At 39.0% G+C, this 18,738-nt stretch overlaps 1 protein-coding gene across 7 annotated transcripts in view; it reads left to right on the plus strand.

Annotated features, from left to right (window-relative positions):
* Positions 1-9,227, plus strand: part of EPS15 (epidermal growth factor receptor pathway substrate 15) — a 139,913-nt gene extending 130,686 nt beyond the window's left edge. For 4 of the 7 annotated variants that reach the window (XM_025289463.2, XM_025289460.2, XM_006059258.3 and 1 more), the window contains exons 23-25: positions 1,511-1,706; positions 4,079-4,263; positions 6,804-9,227. In XM_025289463.2, coding sequence (XP_025145248.1) covers positions 1,511-1,706; positions 4,079-4,263; positions 6,804-6,950 — 528 coding nt within the window. In that variant the 3' untranslated portion in view covers positions 6,951-9,227. The remainder of the gene's footprint in view (positions 1-1,510; positions 1,707-4,078; positions 4,264-6,803) is intronic. The other 3 variants (XM_025289462.2, XM_006059259.3, XM_025289464.2) reach the window with 2 other exon arrangements.
* Positions 9,228-18,738: the final 9,511 nt, after the last annotated feature.

Consider the following 18,738-nt stretch of genomic DNA (forward strand, 5'->3'; position numbering starts at 1 on the left):
GGGCGGCAGAGAATGTGATGGTTAGATAGCATCACTGACTCAATGGACATGAATTTAAGCAAACTCCAGGAGATAGTGGAAGACAGAGGAGCCTGGCATGCTACAGTCCAGTGGTATCACAAAGAGTTAGAATCGACTTAGCAACTGAACAATGAAGACGTTTTTGGTTGTCATAGCTGAGGAGGAGGATATTCATATATAGTGGTTAAAAGCAGGGATGCTTTTAAACCTCCTGCAACCCACTATCCAGCCCCCACATCACAGAGCTATGTCCAGCCCAAAATATCAGTAGTGCTACTTTAGAGAAACACTAGCCTAAATTGCGGAGAAGGCAATGGCACCCCACTCCAGTACTCTTGCCTGGAAAATCCCATGGACGGAGGAGCCTGGTAGGCTGCAGTCCATGGGGTCGCTAGGAGTCGGACACGACTGAGTGGCTTCACTTTCACTTTTCACTTTCATGCATTGGAGAAGGAAATAGCAACCCACTCCAGTATTCTTGCCTGGAGAATCCCAGGGACGGGGGAACCTGGTGGGCTGCCGTCTATGGGGTCGCACAGAGTTGGACACAACTGAAGCAACTTAGCAGCAGCAGCAGCAGCAGCCTAAATTGTAATACCCCATTCATTATAGAAAAATGAATTTTTTGGGAACTTCCCCGATGGTCCAGTGGTGAAGAATCTGCCTTGTAATGCAAGGGATGCAGGTTCAATCCCTGGTCAGGGAACTAAGATCCCACCTGCCACAAAAAAGATAAGCCTGTGTGCCACAACTACTGAGCCCATGCACCACAACTAGAGAGTTTGTGCATCACAATGAAAGATCCCACATGAAGCAGCAAAGATCCTGCATGCAGCAACTAAGACCATATAAATATAAATAAATACATGCGTATTTTAAAGTGAATCTTTCATTACTCAATGTATTAGAAAAGCCAGGTCTTCAGACCCTCAATAAGGCTTACCATTCTAGGGGATCATTTTGCTTTAAAAAAAAGTGGACTTTTCATTTTTTAAAGTTGTTTAATGTTTGTCTGTAAGGTTTTTCATGACATTAAAGTTGTCTTTAATGTTTTTCAAGATGCCATTTTCTTTGATATTAGTATTAAATCTTTCCTAGTTTAAGTGCATTGGAAAGTGTAAAATAAGTGTTTTTTGTTTATCATTTGGATCAGATATTCACTTGAGGGAAGGATACATTAGTCCCTTTAAAATGGGCCTCAGTGGTTTTGTATTACCTGAATCTTGTCAAACCTTTAACCCGAAGTTGGTTTGTTTTGGTATGATCTGTTGTTCTTAATAAGTAGTGGTATAATCACTACCCATATAGAATAATTAAAAAATTTTTTTCAATTTTGGTTCTGAATGCAAAGGTTGAAATGTTAGTGCTCTCAGAATTGAAATACATAAAGCTGCATAAAATTGAAGATCACTCTTCCAAATGCAATATAAGCATAAACAGTTTGGTTGGCATAATATATATAACCATGAGTAAATATTTCTTTACAAAGGTCAACAGTGAAGATATTTCTTTCCAAACAAAGGTCAACAATGAAGATCCTTTTAGTTCAGCCACATCAAGCTCCATCAGCAGTGTGGCCATTACAAAAAATATGCTTGAGGAAACATCTGTCAAAAATGAAGATGTACCCCCAGCACTGCCACCAAAGATAGGAACTCCAACAAGACCCTGCCCACCACCACCTGGTGAGAGTTGGTACCTTTCCTAAATCAACTGCTTTCTTTTTCTTTCCAAGAAGTGTTGTGTGGGCCTTACTTGTAGATGTTATGTAAGGGGCCTTAAACAGAACAAGTCAGAAAGCATGGCAGAAGCCTGCTGTTATCATCTGTTCTGACCTCAATGCAGAATTACAGACTTGTGCCTCAGAAGCCAACCTGTGTAACTGTCAGGAACTACCTTTCTGGCAAGAGCTAATTTATTTTTAAATCATTTTAGAGAGGCAGTAAGTGAAATTTCTTGCTTTTTGAAAACTAATGAGCTTCCATTTGAACAGAGTTTCCTGCACTGTGGTATTTTAATAAATTTCTATAAGGGAAGGTTAATAATCCAGAGTCCCTTTCTTTTTCCTGCTAAGTGTGAAGCCTTCCTAAAGTCCTTCAATATGAGACTATATGGCTGTTTTGGTATTCAGAATTCAGCATTTTGGTATCAGAATTTTGAAAGAAAGTATTGTTTTTCTTGAAGGAAAATATTATTTACCTCACTTAATAAGAGATTCCTTTATTTTAAAAAGGTGGTGTTTTTGGTAGATAAACAAATTCTTACTTTTTTGTTTTTGTTTTGTTTAGTACTGTACCAAAGAAAGGGGTTTTGTTTGATTTTAATTAATGAAAAGAATAAAGTTTGTGAGAAGTGGTAAAAGGCAATCCCCTGAGTAATTGTAGTGCCGCTAGATTGTTTTGTGAGAAGACACATCTGGTGCATTATTGTTTTAACCATATATCCTTGGTAAATTTTCAGCCGCAGTAGTTCTAGATGTTTATTCTTGCCTTTTTATAATAGCCTGCCTGTGGTATTTCTTGGGCAGATTTTTTTTTTATTCTTTGATTTAAAGAACTGTGAATAAAATTATTAATACCTAACTACCTATTGAAAAATCAAGTGAACAAGTGATTCTATCTTTTAGGGAAGAATAGCTTATATCATTTAATTGCTCGAGGGTAAAATCATCAGACTATATTAAAAAACAAGTGACAGTTAATTAGCTCATTTAAGTTTTATACCTTTAAGAGGTCAATAGTGAGGTGATTTTTAAAATCCTCAATAAAATAATATATTAGCACTGTAACTAAATCTAAGACTTCACCAAACTGAGTATATATCACTGTAGAGGAATCAAGGAAAGAAGAATGAGGACTTCCCTGGTGGTCCAGGGGTTAAGACTTTGCCTTCCAGTGCAGAGGGTGCGAGTTCAGTCCCCAGTCGGGAAGCTAAGATCCCAAGTCTCGAGTCCCAAAAAACATAAAATAGAGGCAATATTGTAACAAATTCAGCAAAGACTTTATAAAAATTGCCCACATTTTAAAAAAAATGTCTAAAAAAAGGGGGATGGTTTGTTGAACTGGAATATTAAAGATCTGAGTTCTCATTCTGAATATCCTCTGATATCCTCTTGATCTTGGGTATATAGAGCTTCCTATGTCTGAGCCCCAGATTTCTGAGCTGTTAGATGGTGGCATTAGTTCTCATGCTGACCACCTTCACAGGATTGTTGGAAGGATCCTTTGAGATATGAGGTGTGAAAACCTTTTGTAAGCTATGACAGAAAGACTCTGTTATGATTGCTGTTACCAGATTAACACATCTTTAGGAATATATATATATTTGAAGATATTTTAACACCTATTCTTATTATCCTTTCTTCAGCAAGTACTAAGTTTAAGTCTTAAAAATTAGAAAACTTGTTTGAAAATGGTGATGAATTAATGAGCAACAGTATGGTATTGTTTGGTCAAAGATTAGTTTATCAGTAACCACAGAAATTTAGGCTCTGGGCTTCAAAACATTCTCTTTATTCTTCAGTTTGAAATATTGTAGATGACAAAAAGTAGCTGGGCTTTACCAAAGTAGTTTTTAATTTCATGCTCCCAGGTGTTACATATAGATCCAGAGAAAAATCAGAAGAATATTAGCATTTTTCAGAGATCATTTGCCCTTACTGTCACTTGTGGAGAATTATGTATTAAGCAGAGGTTATCACAGCAGAGGCCATTTTTGTCATTATTTGTCATTTTCCTCCTGTTTTATCCATTCTTCTCTCTCTTCTTGGGAGCGTGCTACTTTGGAGAAGAAGTTAACTCTCTGAGCAGATAAGATTCCTGGCCTGTTGCCTCACCCTTGGCTGTTTTCCCATTTAGCCACATAAAACTGGAGTGTACTTAAGAGGTTGTGTGTGAAAATTCTGAGGACAGACTGTTGGTTGTGGTCATTCAAGGCCATATTAAGAATGTTTTAGGTTCCCCACCCCCACTTCTTTAATGCTCCCTGTGTTCATGTTATTGTGTGTTTGTGTTTGCCATGCTTGCTGGTTGAGTTAATTGTAATGATTTTGATCCAGGGAAAAGACCCATCAACAAAATGGATTCTTCTGATCCCTTTAAACTGAATGATCCATTTCAGCCTTTCCCAGGCAATGATAGCCCCAAAGAAAAAGATCCTGATATGTTTTGCGATCCATTCACTTCTACTACTACCACTACCAATAAAGAGGCTGACCCAAGCAATTTTGCTAACTTCAGTGCTGTAAGTACTGTGAATGGGCTGTTTGGGGGAAAATCTTTCCATTTACAGTTTAAAGAGCTTTCAAAGATTATTTTGGAGTCTGCCAAATTTGCATTATTTCAACTAAATTTACCAACATGTTAAAAATGATCTTTATTCTTCCCCCAACCAAGAAAACCTCTGTTTGATTCTGTTTGCTAGTTCTGAAATTATTGCATTGTTCAGATGATTTTAGTAGTCTTAGTTCTTGGGATATCCCAGTTGCTTTGCAAAACCTTGACAGTTATTATTTTGCAAATTGTTACAGACAGTGGGCCACTAGAGAGTCATTTGCTGTCTGCCCTCTGGATAAATAATGCCAATAATGAGTTTGTGTTATTTGTAACTGTGTATGTGTGTTTGTGTATAAAACCTTGAAAATTTCTGGAGACCAGTCAGCAATTACTGTATTATGTGAGAAGATAGGGCCAGAAATTCTTTGAATAGAAAATAAAACTCTGGTTTCATACAAAAATGTTCTTAAAATATAAGTCGGTTTTATTAAATAAATATGATTGTTAAGAGCTAAACAATCTTTAATTATTTGGAGGACTCTAATTCACTAGCTTTCCATATCTACTCTGCATTCTCCCAAAGCTTCCCTGATAGCTCAGTCAGTAAAGAATCTGCCTGCAATGCTTGAGACCTGGGTTCGATCCCTGGGTTGGGAAGATCTTCTGGATAAGGAAAAGGCTACCCAGTCTAGTATTCTAGCCTAGAGAATTCTATGGACTGTATAGTCCATGAGGTCGCAAAGAGTTAGACATGACTGAGCGACTTTGATTCACTCCCTCACTCAGTTCACTAGCATTCCTTATCTACTCTGCATTCTTCCAGAGCTGACTAAAGTAGGCCAATAAAGACAATAGAAGGATGTGGTGGTAAGAGTATAGGTGGGTCCTATAAGATCATAGAAATGGGGCAACCACCTGGAAATATCACCCTGGTGGGGCATTAAGCAATGACATGTATTATCATCATTATGTAGATAAACATAAGTTTTTGTTTTAATTCTTAGAGTAACTAACAGTGTTTCATTTCCCAGGTTGCTTTTTTTGAAGATAAAATTGACCTTCATTATCACTGTCTATTTTATAATAAAGCAGTTTTCCTCTACTTAATACCTCAAGCCTTTGAGATGATTCTATAAATAAGAGATCTAGTGGCCAGCTGACTGACCACAGTCTGCCTAATGTCTCCCTCAGTGTAGCTTAGGGTTGCTCTTCCAGTCACTTTATTCCTGCAGCCATTTCTAGTTAGTAAAGCAGGTAGGCAGAATTAGACTGGGCTGTTTAGCTTTTGAATCTGTACTCTTAAGTTTCAGTGGCTTCTTCCGAATGTGAAGAGGCAGAACAGGAATCAATATTTTAAATATTGGAAAACAGAGAGTGTCAGGATTATACTGACTTTTGTTAGATGGAATTTGAGTTGTTTAAAGGAGAGAACCCAGAATTGCTCTTACTATAATGCTCTTAGTACAGAATAACCTTCTGGCAGTTTGTGGCACTTAATATTTTAAATATGATTTCAATAAGTCAAAACCTGGTTGGAATGAGTCTTGAACAAAAGCAATTTGCTTTTTTCATTTTCCAGAATCTCAGTATAGTATAATATTAAGCATCTAATAATAAAAATGTCTTTTTTAAATGAAAGATTTGTTAAATATTAAAAGTTTCAAAGATCTTATAATTCCCTAGAAAGAAAGCTACCATTTTCAAAAAAGCCTGACAGTTTTCTTTCTTTTCATCCTGTTTGTTATGGTATTCATCCTATTATAGTGTTCTTCTATATGACAGGACTTGAAACCAAGTAGAATTTTTTTATTTAGTATCTGCCACGGTTGGTATTTGGGGTGGATAAATATATTTCCTTGACTTATTAATTACCAGCATTAAGGTCTTATTTGGAATGGGTCAAAAAGTTCTCAATACCTTCTAAAATCATTATAATGCGTTAAAAAAATTGATTAGGTCCACATCTTGCTTGGTATATACCCGGTACTCTTGTTTTATATATAACAAAATTTATATATAGTATATTCTTTGCTTCATAATTTTCCTGTACCTGAAGGGCTAGAATAAGATAGGAAATTGCCAGTGGGATTAAGTTAAAAATGATGTATCATGTGAGGCTGCTCACTGAAGTTGAAGTAGTGAATGTTTTACATTAGATAAACATGCTGCTCTCTCCTGTTTTTAAATCTCCTGATCCACCTTAAGAAGATCCACTTTTTAAAAATGGTGTTTTAATGTTCAGTTTTATAGACTCTCTATCTGTAGACTGCATTACTTTTTAAGATTAAATCATATTTTGATTTCATATTTAATTTTAAATTTAAAGTTTTAAGTTTAAACTAATTAAACTTGTTTTTGAAAAAAAATAACAAGACTTCTTCCAGAGCCCTTCAGGTGAAACACGTGGTTAAATATCCTTTTGTGAAAGCTGTTTTCCCTTCTTTTCTTTGTACTTGTTGTACTCATGAATGTATTCATTTGTTTGTTCATTTGTCTTTTAAATGGCAGTATCCCTCTGAGGAAGATATGATTGAGTGGGCCAAGAGAGAAAGTGAGAGAGAGGAAGAGCAGAGACTTGCCCGACTGAATCAGCAAGAGCAAGAAGACTTAGAACTGGCTATTGCACTCAGCAAATCTGAAATATCAGAAGCATGAAGAAATCTCCTGTTCTTCGTCAACCACACAACACTCTCCTTCTTGAATACTGAAGCTATTTACAATGTGTATCAAACCTACCTGTGAGCATGGGAATACAAAAGGTTTGAGATTCCTGTAAATGTGACAGAAGTTTTGGCTTTTTAAACTCTATTTCAGATTTGTCCCACCCCCGTAAAAGTGGTAACCCAGATGACTTCACCTAGGCCCCTGTTCTGGTGTGCATTTAATGTGAGCTTTTGCCTGCCTGTGCTACTCTTACTTGTAAAGCTAGAGCACCCAAGTTTCTGCCTTCTGGAATATAGAGAAATAGTTTCACCCCTATGCTACCCTTATTCTGTAGTTACTCTAATGATAGCCAGTGGGGTTCTTAAAGTTGGCAGTATTCTCCCCTAATTTAAATGGTTGAAAGAGGGGAAGTGAAAGAACATCCTATTTCTTTTATGATAGAGCAAATTGGCCAGTTTAAATTACTTGTTTGTATTCCCTTTTAATCAAAATACTGTTCAATTTGTTTTTTATAGACAAGAAAAAATATTTTGCATAAATTGACTCCCACTGTTGAAAACAGGATGTTTTAGATGGAACCATTAGAACTTCAGACTCAATCTTTTCCTAAATAAAAAATATTAAAGCCTCATGTCTGAAATATATTAAAAAAATTTTTTTCTGGATTTAAAGAATTATAGATAAACAGATACCTCTCTGTGATTTTAAGTACTTAGAGAGTGAAGAAAAATTATCACCTAAAATATACTCATCAATATAAGATAAGCAGAAATCTTAACCTGGCAGCCATTCTGCCATTGCTATGGCACTGTCCTCTAGTTCATGGTAGGTTTATTTTTTTACTTTTGCAGAAGAAACTTTAGTAAGCTAGAACTGGAAGGTACTTTAACTTTTTGTATATATATATTTTTGTTTTCTTTAATGAAGGCTTAATTACTTGAAATGTAAAAACATTCTCTGAATACAAATGAAAAAGTGACATATTAAATCATTATTGCTTTGTGTCCATCTTTGTGGATTAAAATAGTCTATTCTTTTTGTATTTTTCACCTACAAAATTGGCAAGCTAGCGAAAATTTTTTTGTTTTTTTAAATTGGGAGAGAGGAGACCTGCCCAGTTATCAAATCTCTTTATGTGTTAAAAGCCTATCTTCTGCAAAACTGACTTAGCAGACAAGCTGAATTTAAAATGGACTGTGAAGTAGGCTGTAAATTGTAATCTAAATTTTTTTTAACATCAGTCACTGACTTAAATAATGTGTTGAAAACCAAGATAAAGGAAAATGCACCTAAAAACTAATTTAATGTGTCTGTGGTCACCAAGTCAAGGTGGTACTGATCTGTGTTAATCAGAGTAACTTATTGCCTAGCTTACGAATAAATTCCAGAATATCCAATTATTTCATTTTGAAATGGTGCTTTTTTTCTCGGCACACACAATTGGATTACTGCAGTTCAAAATGAATTTAAACTACTTTCCTGCATTGCTTTTTTCTACTTTTATAAATTAAAGCATTTCAGCATGAAAGTCATACAGACAAAGCAAGGGCTGAATCATAATCACAAGGCTTTAATTTTGATAAAGTAATCCATTTATAAGGATATACTGCAAAAGTTGATTGAGAAGGTAGTGTTGGGAGCTGTAAATGGTTGTGGGTTGAGGGTTTTTTGTTTTCTTCCCCTTACACTTTGGGAAAAAGGTAAGTTGACTTGAACAACCTTCTTTTGCACTGGGAAAATGAGCAGATGTTTGAAATGGTTTTAAAATATTTTTTTTTAATTAAAAGAACACTCTGGAAAGTACTAAATATCTGTAACTTATAAACACCAACTTTCAGTGTAATAAGTGTACCTTAATCTTATGTGTGTTTAACTGGATTACATAGATTCTTATCTTTTGTTAAAATATGTATACTCAGTGGACCAATATGATATTAAAGTATGTATATATTATATAAATATATATATATATCTAAACCTCCATGCTCACTTGTGTAGGATGAATGTCTTAGAGTCATTTATGATTATATTTTATGTTGTTGACTCTGGCTCCAGAGCCTGTGATGGAAAAGGACAGATGAGGATTCCTGAGAGCTAAGTAGCACTTATTACAAGGTTTTAACCATCTTCTACCTACTTGTTCAGATTTATTTGGGTTCTCTTTATAGAATTTTCTCTTATGTTTCAAACTTCTAAACTGTAGCCTGTAATTATGAGAACAATAAACTTTAAGTAATAATAAACCATAGTATCCATACATCCATCTGACATGGAGTTTTGCATGATTCTATGTTATGTTCTTGCTGTGTCCATGGAAGGGTAGACATGCAGTCAGCACAGATGAATTATGTGTAAAGTGCTTGAGACACAGTACCTGGTATAGAATACCCAATAAATGTTAACTTGTTTTTAGTTGACATCTATTTTGTGAAAAAAAGATAGGAAATGTATGCATAGAGACAGTGTCCAAAACATAGGTGGTTTGTGTACATATTCATTGAATGAGGATTTGTGACTCTTGGAGGGCACTGTGGTGTCAAAAATTCATGCAACCCTGGTCTGCCATTTTTAGGAAAGAAGACTTTAACACAGATATTTAGCCTCCCTGAGCTTTAGCCACCTGATGCAAAGAACTGACTCATTTGAAAAGACCTTGATGCTGGGAAAGACTGAAGACAGGAGGAGAAGGGGACGACAGAGGATGAGATGGTTGGATGGTATCTCCAACTCAATGGACATGAGTTTGAGTACACTCCGGGAGTTAGTGATGGACAGGGAGGCCTGGTGTGCTGCAGTCAGTGGGGTCGCAAAGAGTCAGACTCGACTGAACTGAACTGAGCCTCATTTTCCTCTTCCAGTGAGCATCGTAATACCCAGTTCACAGGATTGTTCTGATTGATTTGAGTTTGACAGCTTTTTAATATTATTTTAATTAGACAAATTCAGCCATGTTATTATTAATAATGAAAATAAGTACCGGTTATTGAATGTACTACAGTAAGCACTTTATGTGTGTGCGCATTAAGTTACTCAGTTGTGTCCTGCTTGTCGCAACCCCATGGACTATATAGCCTGCCAGGCTCCTCTGTCTATGTTGTTTAATCTTCACAACAGCCCTAAATAGGAATGTTATTAGCATCTGTGTTTTTTCAGTATTTATTTATTTACTTGGCTTCACTGGGTCTTAGTTGTGGCATGTTGGATCTTCAGATCTTTGTTGTGGCAGGCAGGATCTTTTAGTTGGGCATGTGGGATCTAATTCTCTGACCAGGGATCAGATCCGGGCCCTCTGCTTTGGGAGCACGGAGTTTCAGCCACTGGACTACCAGGGAAGTCCTCAGCATCTATTTTAAAAATAGGAAAAATGAGGCTCAAAAAAGTTACAAGAATGTGATTCAGATGATAGGGCTAATAAGTAGATGAGCCAGGAATTGAACTTTGGCCTCTCTGATTCTAAACATGACACTCTTTGCAGTTTACTGTGCTTTGTCTCATTTTGTATGAAAAAAATTGCCTATAGGAAATTTTAGGAACAGAGCATGATAAATAATACCAGATAACATGTTGAGCTTCAGGCAGAATCCTTCATGCTTTACATATATTATTTTATTTAATCCTTTAAAAAGTAACCTTGTAATGTATAGGTACTGTTTTTGTCTCCATTTTCCAGAGGAGGTGCCCTAACTAGGCCATAGTTACGTAGTTAGTAAGTGATAGAGCTGGAATTTGAACCCAGTAGACTGGCTGTACTGTTTCAACCACTGCTCTCTATTCCTGTTAAAGGTGAGAATTCAGGGGAGAAATATCGTAAATTGAATAATCCATGTAATCTCTGCTCTTGAGGATTAATGAAATAAACCTACTGCATACCACATGGCATCTTATAAAACATTTCCCAATTCATTTTCATATTTAATCTTTTCCAGGGTTTAGAATAGTTTTTGACACATGAAAGCACTGAACAATTTTTAGTTATCAATATGACAAATGATAAAAATGAACATAGGGACAAGAGCAGCCTTTCTTTTATTAAAAATGTACAAATTTCAAAGCCATGAAACTGATAAAAACAAAAATTGATTTCTTGGTGCTGGCAAAGCTCTGGAAAGAATGCATTAAAAGGTAGGCAAAACATTTTGGAGAGTTTGCCACACAGATGAAGGGACAGGCATTCTAGGCAGAGGCCCCAGTTGTATAGAGTGAAAGTGTAGAATACGGTACAGTGTGCTAGCAAACAGCACGTGTTGAAGTCTCATTCAGTGTGGGTTGAGTAGGTTTGTGGCCAAAAGTGAAGTGTTTGTGTGTAGAAGGAACTCATTGGTGGTGATCTGGAGGATTACTTTAGGAGGAAGCCAGGTAAGGCAGGGAGAACAGGTGAAGGCTATTGGAGTCATTCACATGAGATGGTAAGTACCTAAAATATGACTGTGGCTGAGGACTGAGAGAAAGGGACTTATTTAAGAAAACAAACAGGCCTTACATATGGCGCTAGTGTTAAAGAACCTGCCTGGCAGTGCAGGAGACAAAAGCAACACTGGTTTCATCCCTGGGTGGGGAAGATCCCCTGGAGGAGGGCATGGCAACCCACTCCAGTATTCTTGCCTGGAGAATCCCATGGACAGAGGAGCCTGGCGTGCTGCAGTCCATAGGGTCGCAAAGAGTCAGACACAACTGAAGCGACTTAGCATGCACGCAGGGTTTGATTAGATGTGGGTGGTGAGTGAAAAGGAGTGGATGTCAACTTCAGCGAGCATCAGCCCTTGTTCAAGTACAGATTATGGACCCCATCCACAAGCTTGTGATTTCAGTAGGTCTAGAGTGGGACCTAAAAATCTGAATTTCTGAGAAGTTCTCAGATAAAGCTAAAGTTGCTGAACCTCACTTTGAGAACCACTAGAATAGAGGCTGACTTCCAGGTCTCTTTGTCCAAATACATGTCTTATTATTAATAGATCTACTCATTGAGTTTGCAGTGCTGTTGCACCTAGTCACTCTGTTCTTGACCTGTGGCTTCTGCTTCATAGTGTGAAGTACCTCTAATCTTTCTTGTGCATAAAGAGAGTTTTTAAAAATAATAATAATTGCAAGCTTACAGCACTTATTATATGCCAGTACTATTTGAAGCACTTTAATATACAGACAGTCCCCAGCTTATGCTGGTTCAACTTACAATTTTTATACTTTAAGATGGTGCAAAAGTAATACATATTCAGTAGGAATCATACCTTGAATTCTGAATTTTTACCTTTACCCAGACTGCTGCTGCTGCTAAATTGCTGGGCAGCAGCCCACCTTCCAGTCCACTTCACAATCACAAGGGTGAACAACCAATACACTTAAGACCACCGAGTATCCTGACAGACATTCTGTTTTTCACTTTCACTACAATATTCAATAAGTTATATGAGATATTCAACACTTCGTTATAAATAGGTTTTGTGTTAGACAAGTTTGCCAAACTATAGGTAAGCATAAGTGTTCTTACATCACATAACATTACATTAAGTGTTCTGAGCATGGTTAAGGTGGACTAGGCCAAGCTCTGATGTTCGGTGTATTAAATGCATTTTTGACTTAAATATTTCCAATTTATGATGGGTTTATGGGGATATAACCCCATTATAAGTCGAGGAAGGTCTATACACTGACTCATGTTAATCTCCATAACACTCCTTTAAGTTAGGTGCTGTTATTTGCAGTTTACAGATGAGAAAGCTGAGGTACAAAAGATTAAACAACTTGCCCAAATCACAGAGCTAAAAAGTGTCAGAACTAGGATTCAAGCCCAGGCAGTCTAGCTCCAGAATCCATGCTCCAATCACTGCTCTGCTGAACAAAACTTACATTAAAACACTTGATGTATGGCTCAGTAGTGTACCTCTCACTGCCATAAAGCCCCTCGTTATCTGAGTTTTGGAAATGTACAGCGAGAAGATCATTATCATTCCATTCACCTTTGCTAAGGTGTACTGTGTTCTGGGTACTGTGCTAGGTCAGAGCCTTGCCCTCAGGGTGCAACACGTCTGTAGGGGAGACAGATGTTACTTAGAGTTAATTTCATGGCACTGCACACTGAAGATTACGATAGACGTGCTGGGACACCCAGAGGAAGGAGAGAATATTTCTGACTGAGAGGATTGGGAAAGACTTCCCACACGGGGTATCCCTAGGACACAGTATTCTGCTCCTAGCATTAGTAAAAGCATAGATGGCAACTGTCAAAATTTAACAACAGCAAACAATGCATCTTTAAAAAGCCCACATCGTTTGATGGCAGGGCTCTGCTGATTGTAGAAGACTGGCAGACAGTCTCCTGGAAAGCCTCATTTAAGGGATGTTCATTACTTAGTGAATTCAACCTTATCCAAAGTCTGACCTTCAAGTTTAGAAACCTGATTTTCATCAGTAAAACAGACAGAGCTCATGTTAAGCAAGTTCTCAGGGACTGCTGTAAAGACCAAAATGTCAGTTTCCAGTAAATGTTGCCCTAGGGCTTGTGACGCCTACACTTAGTTGAATAAGACTCTTCTCTACCCATGCTTGAATGCCTCCTGCCTGTGAGGCTCCTCACTCTGCAGCCTCCTTGGATGAACATGTTCTTAAGACTAATGTGTTTAATCAGGCTACAGCCTGGTTTGGCTGGTTGGGTAGCTATAAAGTCTCTTTGGGGTGACTTGGCATTTCCTGCTTTCATCACATATGTGGACTATATATTTAGCTCCTCCTAAGGCTGAGTTTCCCGTTTCTGAGTTCTTAGTGAAACATCTCACTCCCTGGACTCTGACCTCACCCTCTCTTTGATCATTATCATTTATTGAGTGTATATGTGCCAGGCTTTTTCCTTGACTCATGCGCCTCCAAACCATCCTCACAACTCTGCCTTCTAAGTATCTCTCAAATCTGTCCCCTCCATCCCCTGCACCACTTCCCCAGCTCAGGTCTCCATCATCTTTCTTCAGGTTTTTGCTTAAGCTTCCAAATCTCCTTGCCACCAATCTCTGTTTTTCTCTCTGCTTCCAGACAATCCTCCATGTGGCAGTTAGATTCTTATAGAATCTAAATCTGCCTTATCACCCTTGTAATAAAACATCCACTGATCCCCGTCACATTAAGGTTCCCAGCCTAACCCCTTGAAGGCTTTTCCTTAATAACTTTTAAGTTCTGACTGGTATTGAATCAGTAGTGGGTTGACCACATAAGATGTGTTTTCTTTACTCCCTTTAAACAAATCTTGAGAAAATGCCACTTGAAGAAAACACAGCCACTCTAATATGATTGTAGTATATAGAATCCTTTTATAGATTGTGCATAATTTTACTCTCTAACTTGATGTTTTTCAACAGGTAGGTTGTAACTTCTTAGTTGGGTTGTGAAATCAGTTTAGTGCAGCCAGCAGCATGGAGAAAATGGAAACAGAGTAGTACAGGCACTTGGTTCCAGACCACCTAAAGTGAATGTCACAATAAAGTGAATCACCTGTATATAAAAGTTGTGTTTATACTACATTGTAGTTTATTTGAAGTGTGCAATAGCATTGTATCTAAGAAAACAATGTACCTACCCTAATTTTAAAATACTTTATTGCTAAGAAATGCCCGAAAACAATTACAATGGTTACATCAAAGATCACAGATCACCATCGCAAGTATAATAATAATGAAAAAGTTTGAAATACTGCAAGAATTGCCAGACTGTGACACAGAGACACAAAGTGAGCAAATGCCATAGAAAAATTGAGCCCATAGACTTGCTCTGTGCAGGGTTGCTCAGTTCAGTTCAGTTCAGTTGCTCAGTCGTGTCCGACTCTTTGCGACCCCATGAATCGCAGCACACCAGGCCTCCCTGTCCATCACCAACTCCCGGAGTTCACCCAGACTTGCGTCCATCGAGTCAGTTGCTACAGACCTTTAATTTGTAAAAAGCATAATATCTGCAAAGTACAATACAGCAGAGAACAGTAAAATGAGGTATGCCTGTAAATTAGAATGAACACCCATGTACCAATAATCAGCTTCAATGAATATCAGTTCATGTCCAATCTTATTTTATGTATATTCCTACCCAGTTCCCTTTCAGATTATGTTGAAGCAAACCTTATATTACACTTGTAGATTTTTTTTTAGTATGTTAATAATTAGCATTTTAAAAATTGTGAAATAGAATTTGTTATTAATATATACCAGGTCACAAGATAAAATGAAAGTCATTTTTTTAAGTGTCTCTTTTCAAGTAGGAAATATGAGTCCTAATGTATGTACAGGTTAATAATGTAAAGGATTATCTTATGGAGGGAAGGTGTATCTTTGCTGAAAGACCTGACTTATTTTTCTTCTCCTCTGCAATAAGTGTGCAGAATGTGTTCAGCTGTCCAAGACCTGAGAGATTAATTTCAGCCTCTCCTTTCTATTTCCTCTGGAGTCAAAACTTGAGAGGACTGAGTTATTTTGTAAAAAGGAAAAGAGACAAGGAAAAGTAGCTGACACTAAGGACCATCTCTGAGCCTGTCTCTAAGGTCTTTAGTATGCATTACCCTACTTAATGCTCACAACACTATCACAGATAGAAAACATGTTGTATAGAGAGATGGAAATGACTTGGCCAAGACCCCAGCCCAGGTGCATTGACTTTGAGACCTGCTGTTCCAGCACACCAGGCTGCCTTTTGCATCTGTGGCCTTCTAAGGCCCTTTGAGCCTGAGTGTCAACAGATACCAAACACAGCAACCCTGGGCCCTAAGCAAGAACTGATGTTCTCAAAGAAGACCCCGACCAGCTCAGCTTCCTGAGAAGGTTCCTGGCCTTACTGTTTGCTAGCTGTGTGACTTTGGGTAAATCTCTTTAACTTCTCTGGTCTTCAGTGGGGATTACAGTTACTTCACAGGGTTGTTGTGAAGATTAAAGATGATGAATATAAAGTCTTCATTCCTGCTACATGGCAGATATTCACCAAGTAAGAGCTGTCATTTCTGTGTTTTAAGAAGACAGAAAAAAAAATTTTAGGAAAATGTTTCTATATGATTAAGGGAATAAAGTTATTTTGAAAGTTTATTGATAGTGAATGTTCCCCCACTGGTTCTGGATAAAACTATCACACATTGTCCAGCATTATTCTCTCTTGTTTTCATCAACTCATTTAATCCTCACAACAACACTTGTGGTAGGTGGTGGTGTTATCTTCATTTTACTGATGAGAAAACTGAAGCACAGAGAGGTTAAGTAATTTGTCTGAAGTCAAAAGCATCTATCAAGTAATTAGGCCAAGATTCTAACCCAGGCAGTCTGGCTCCAGAGCACGGGAAAGAATATTAATAAAACCTGCTATACCTTGAGGGATAGGGGGTGGGGACGTGAGATTCAAAATAAGATAAGCTTTGGGAAAGTGGTTCATAAATACTATGTGCATTCTAAAATCTTGGGTGGCAGGCCGACTGGGACTGGGATTAAGATACAGACTCTAGTCTGGCTGCTTGGGTTGAGTCCTAGCTCCGCCACTTAACTAGCCTTTGTTATTTCAGCAGATTGCTTAAGCCTCTGCTTCATTTTCTCAACTATAGAAATTGAGGTTGTAAAAGGACATACCTGTTAGGATTATTTTGAGGATGAAATGAGTTGGTACATAAGGTTTTAGAATAATGCCTAACAAAGTTATAAGTAAATGATGGTGATGAAAATAATATGATGATGAAGCTGTCCAGATGTCAAAGAACAGGAAACAAGCCATGAAGTTTGAGAACCCTTGGATTGAATCCCAGTTCTTCCCCCCCCCCCCCCCCCCTCCCTTTGGCCGCCCTACTCAGCTTGTGGGAATCTTTAGTTCCTTGACCAGGAATTGAACCCTCCCCCATTAGTGAAAGTTCTGAGTCCTAACCACTGAACCTCCAGAGAATTCCCCCCAGTTCCTAATTTGATCTCAGGAACATTTCTAAACTGACTCAAATATTCTCAAAGCAGAGTTGCCCAGAATAGAGGTAGTGTATGTAAATGCCTTCAGCGTAGTGTCTGCCACCAAGTAGAAACTTGATAAATATTAGGTCCCTCATTCTCTCAGTAATGAGCATCTACTATGTGTAACAATGGTGTTAGGCTCCGTGGAAGACACAAATGCGAGACATTCTCTGTACCTTCAGATAGAAATCTGAAGAGTGGAACTAATATGGTCATCGATAATCAATATAAGGATTAAAAAAATATATAGTGCTAAATGCTCTGAGAGAAAATCTCTGAAGAGGGAGCTAGTCCTCCATTGGGAGATACAGGAAGGCTTCCTAAAGGAAGTAGTGGTGGGTGGGCTTGGTGGCTGGGTGGGCCTTAAGTCCCACTCAGGATTATCCTGGGCTTGGTGCCTATAGGAGACCAGGCCATCTGAGCTCCTGTGGTATTTATGCCTGTGAGCCCAGGAGGAAGTTGGCTATCTGCAGTGCCCAGTGCTGCCAGACTGGGCAAAAAGCTCTGTGAGCTGAGGGGTTTGGGTTCCTGAGTACACTGTAACTGGAATTTCCAGATCTGGAAGCTCTAGCTTTGTGGTCAGATAGGCAGCATTCTCGGGCCCTTGCTGATCTGCCAAGACCATGACATGAATGCTCAGAGAAAGGGGAAAAGGTTGTATTTTTCTCTGCTGCTTATTAAGGAAAAGTGAGAGAAACTGCCCAGGTGAGCCTTGAGGCTTCTGCCCTCTGCTTTGACCAGGACTCCCACTCCGTGCCCTGCCCACCTGTAGGCCACAGGCAGGGTTGGGGGAGCACCAGATGGAGCAGACAGATCTGGTTGTAAGGCTTGGTCTCAGGGAAGTCAGCGAACCATTCTGAACCTCAGTTTCACCAACTGAAATAGGGGTGAATATTTAATAAGATGAAATTAAATGAAAATTTGTATAAAACACCTGGCTTAGGGTTTGGCACATTACAATTAGTCACCATGTGATGTATCAATTGTGTTGCTCAAGACCTAGGATACAGACCCAGCCCAAAAGGAGACAGAACTGGTCCCATTGCCATCTTGCCCACCGGACCTGTGTTCACCTCCCCCCACTCCCTCACAGAAGTCTCCAGGGACCCCTGAATCCATCCTACACACTCCACCTTGGAGTGATCCTTCTCGATTACCTCAAGCTGCTCCCTTGCTCCTCACCCTTAGTCGAGCTCCCACCCTCCCCACCCCCATGCAACCTGCTGGGCTGCACTGCCAGGGGCTCACTTGCTCCAGAGCTGATTCTTCTATTTATTAGTTTTTAAATAAAAAGTGAAAAGGTACATTACCTAAGACAAAATAGGGGGTTCCAAAGAAAGTATGTGCTGGAGACGGATTCATTCTCCTCTGTCTCCCACCTCCAACAGGGGCAGGGAGCCAGAAGTCTGTGAGCAGGGCCATGTCCCAGGGCCTTGCTCCGCTAGCAGCCTGCGCTCCCACACTCCTTTCCTCCTGTCCGCTCCTAGCCCGCCCCTCCTGCTCTGTGCCCTGCACTTTGAGGACAGCGCCAAGCTCCTGACCTCATTCAGGTATAGCCCTGGCAAGGCGGGTTCTGCACTTAGGCAGGTGGGAAAGGCATTGGTGACGCCATCACCCCTCGATACGGAGTACGGGCTCAATACTGGGAGTGCAGGCGCCCGGGGTAGGCCCTAGCGCTGCCACTCTGTGTGACCTTGGACAAATCCCTAGGGTGGGGGGAGGGGGCTCAGTTTCTCATTGTCTCGACGGCCGTGGACGGGAGTGGTCTCGCCCTGGGACCGCAGGTCGGCTCTTGGACACCAACGCCCCTGTCAGGCAGGGAGGCGCCCGGCCGG

The sequence above is a fragment of the Bubalus bubalis genome, chromosome 6 (genome assembly GCF_019923935.1).
Source record: "Bubalus bubalis isolate 160015118507 breed Murrah chromosome 6, NDDB_SH_1, whole genome shotgun sequence".
NCBI classification, from domain to species: Eukaryota; Metazoa; Chordata; class Mammalia; order Artiodactyla; family Bovidae; genus Bubalus; species Bubalus bubalis.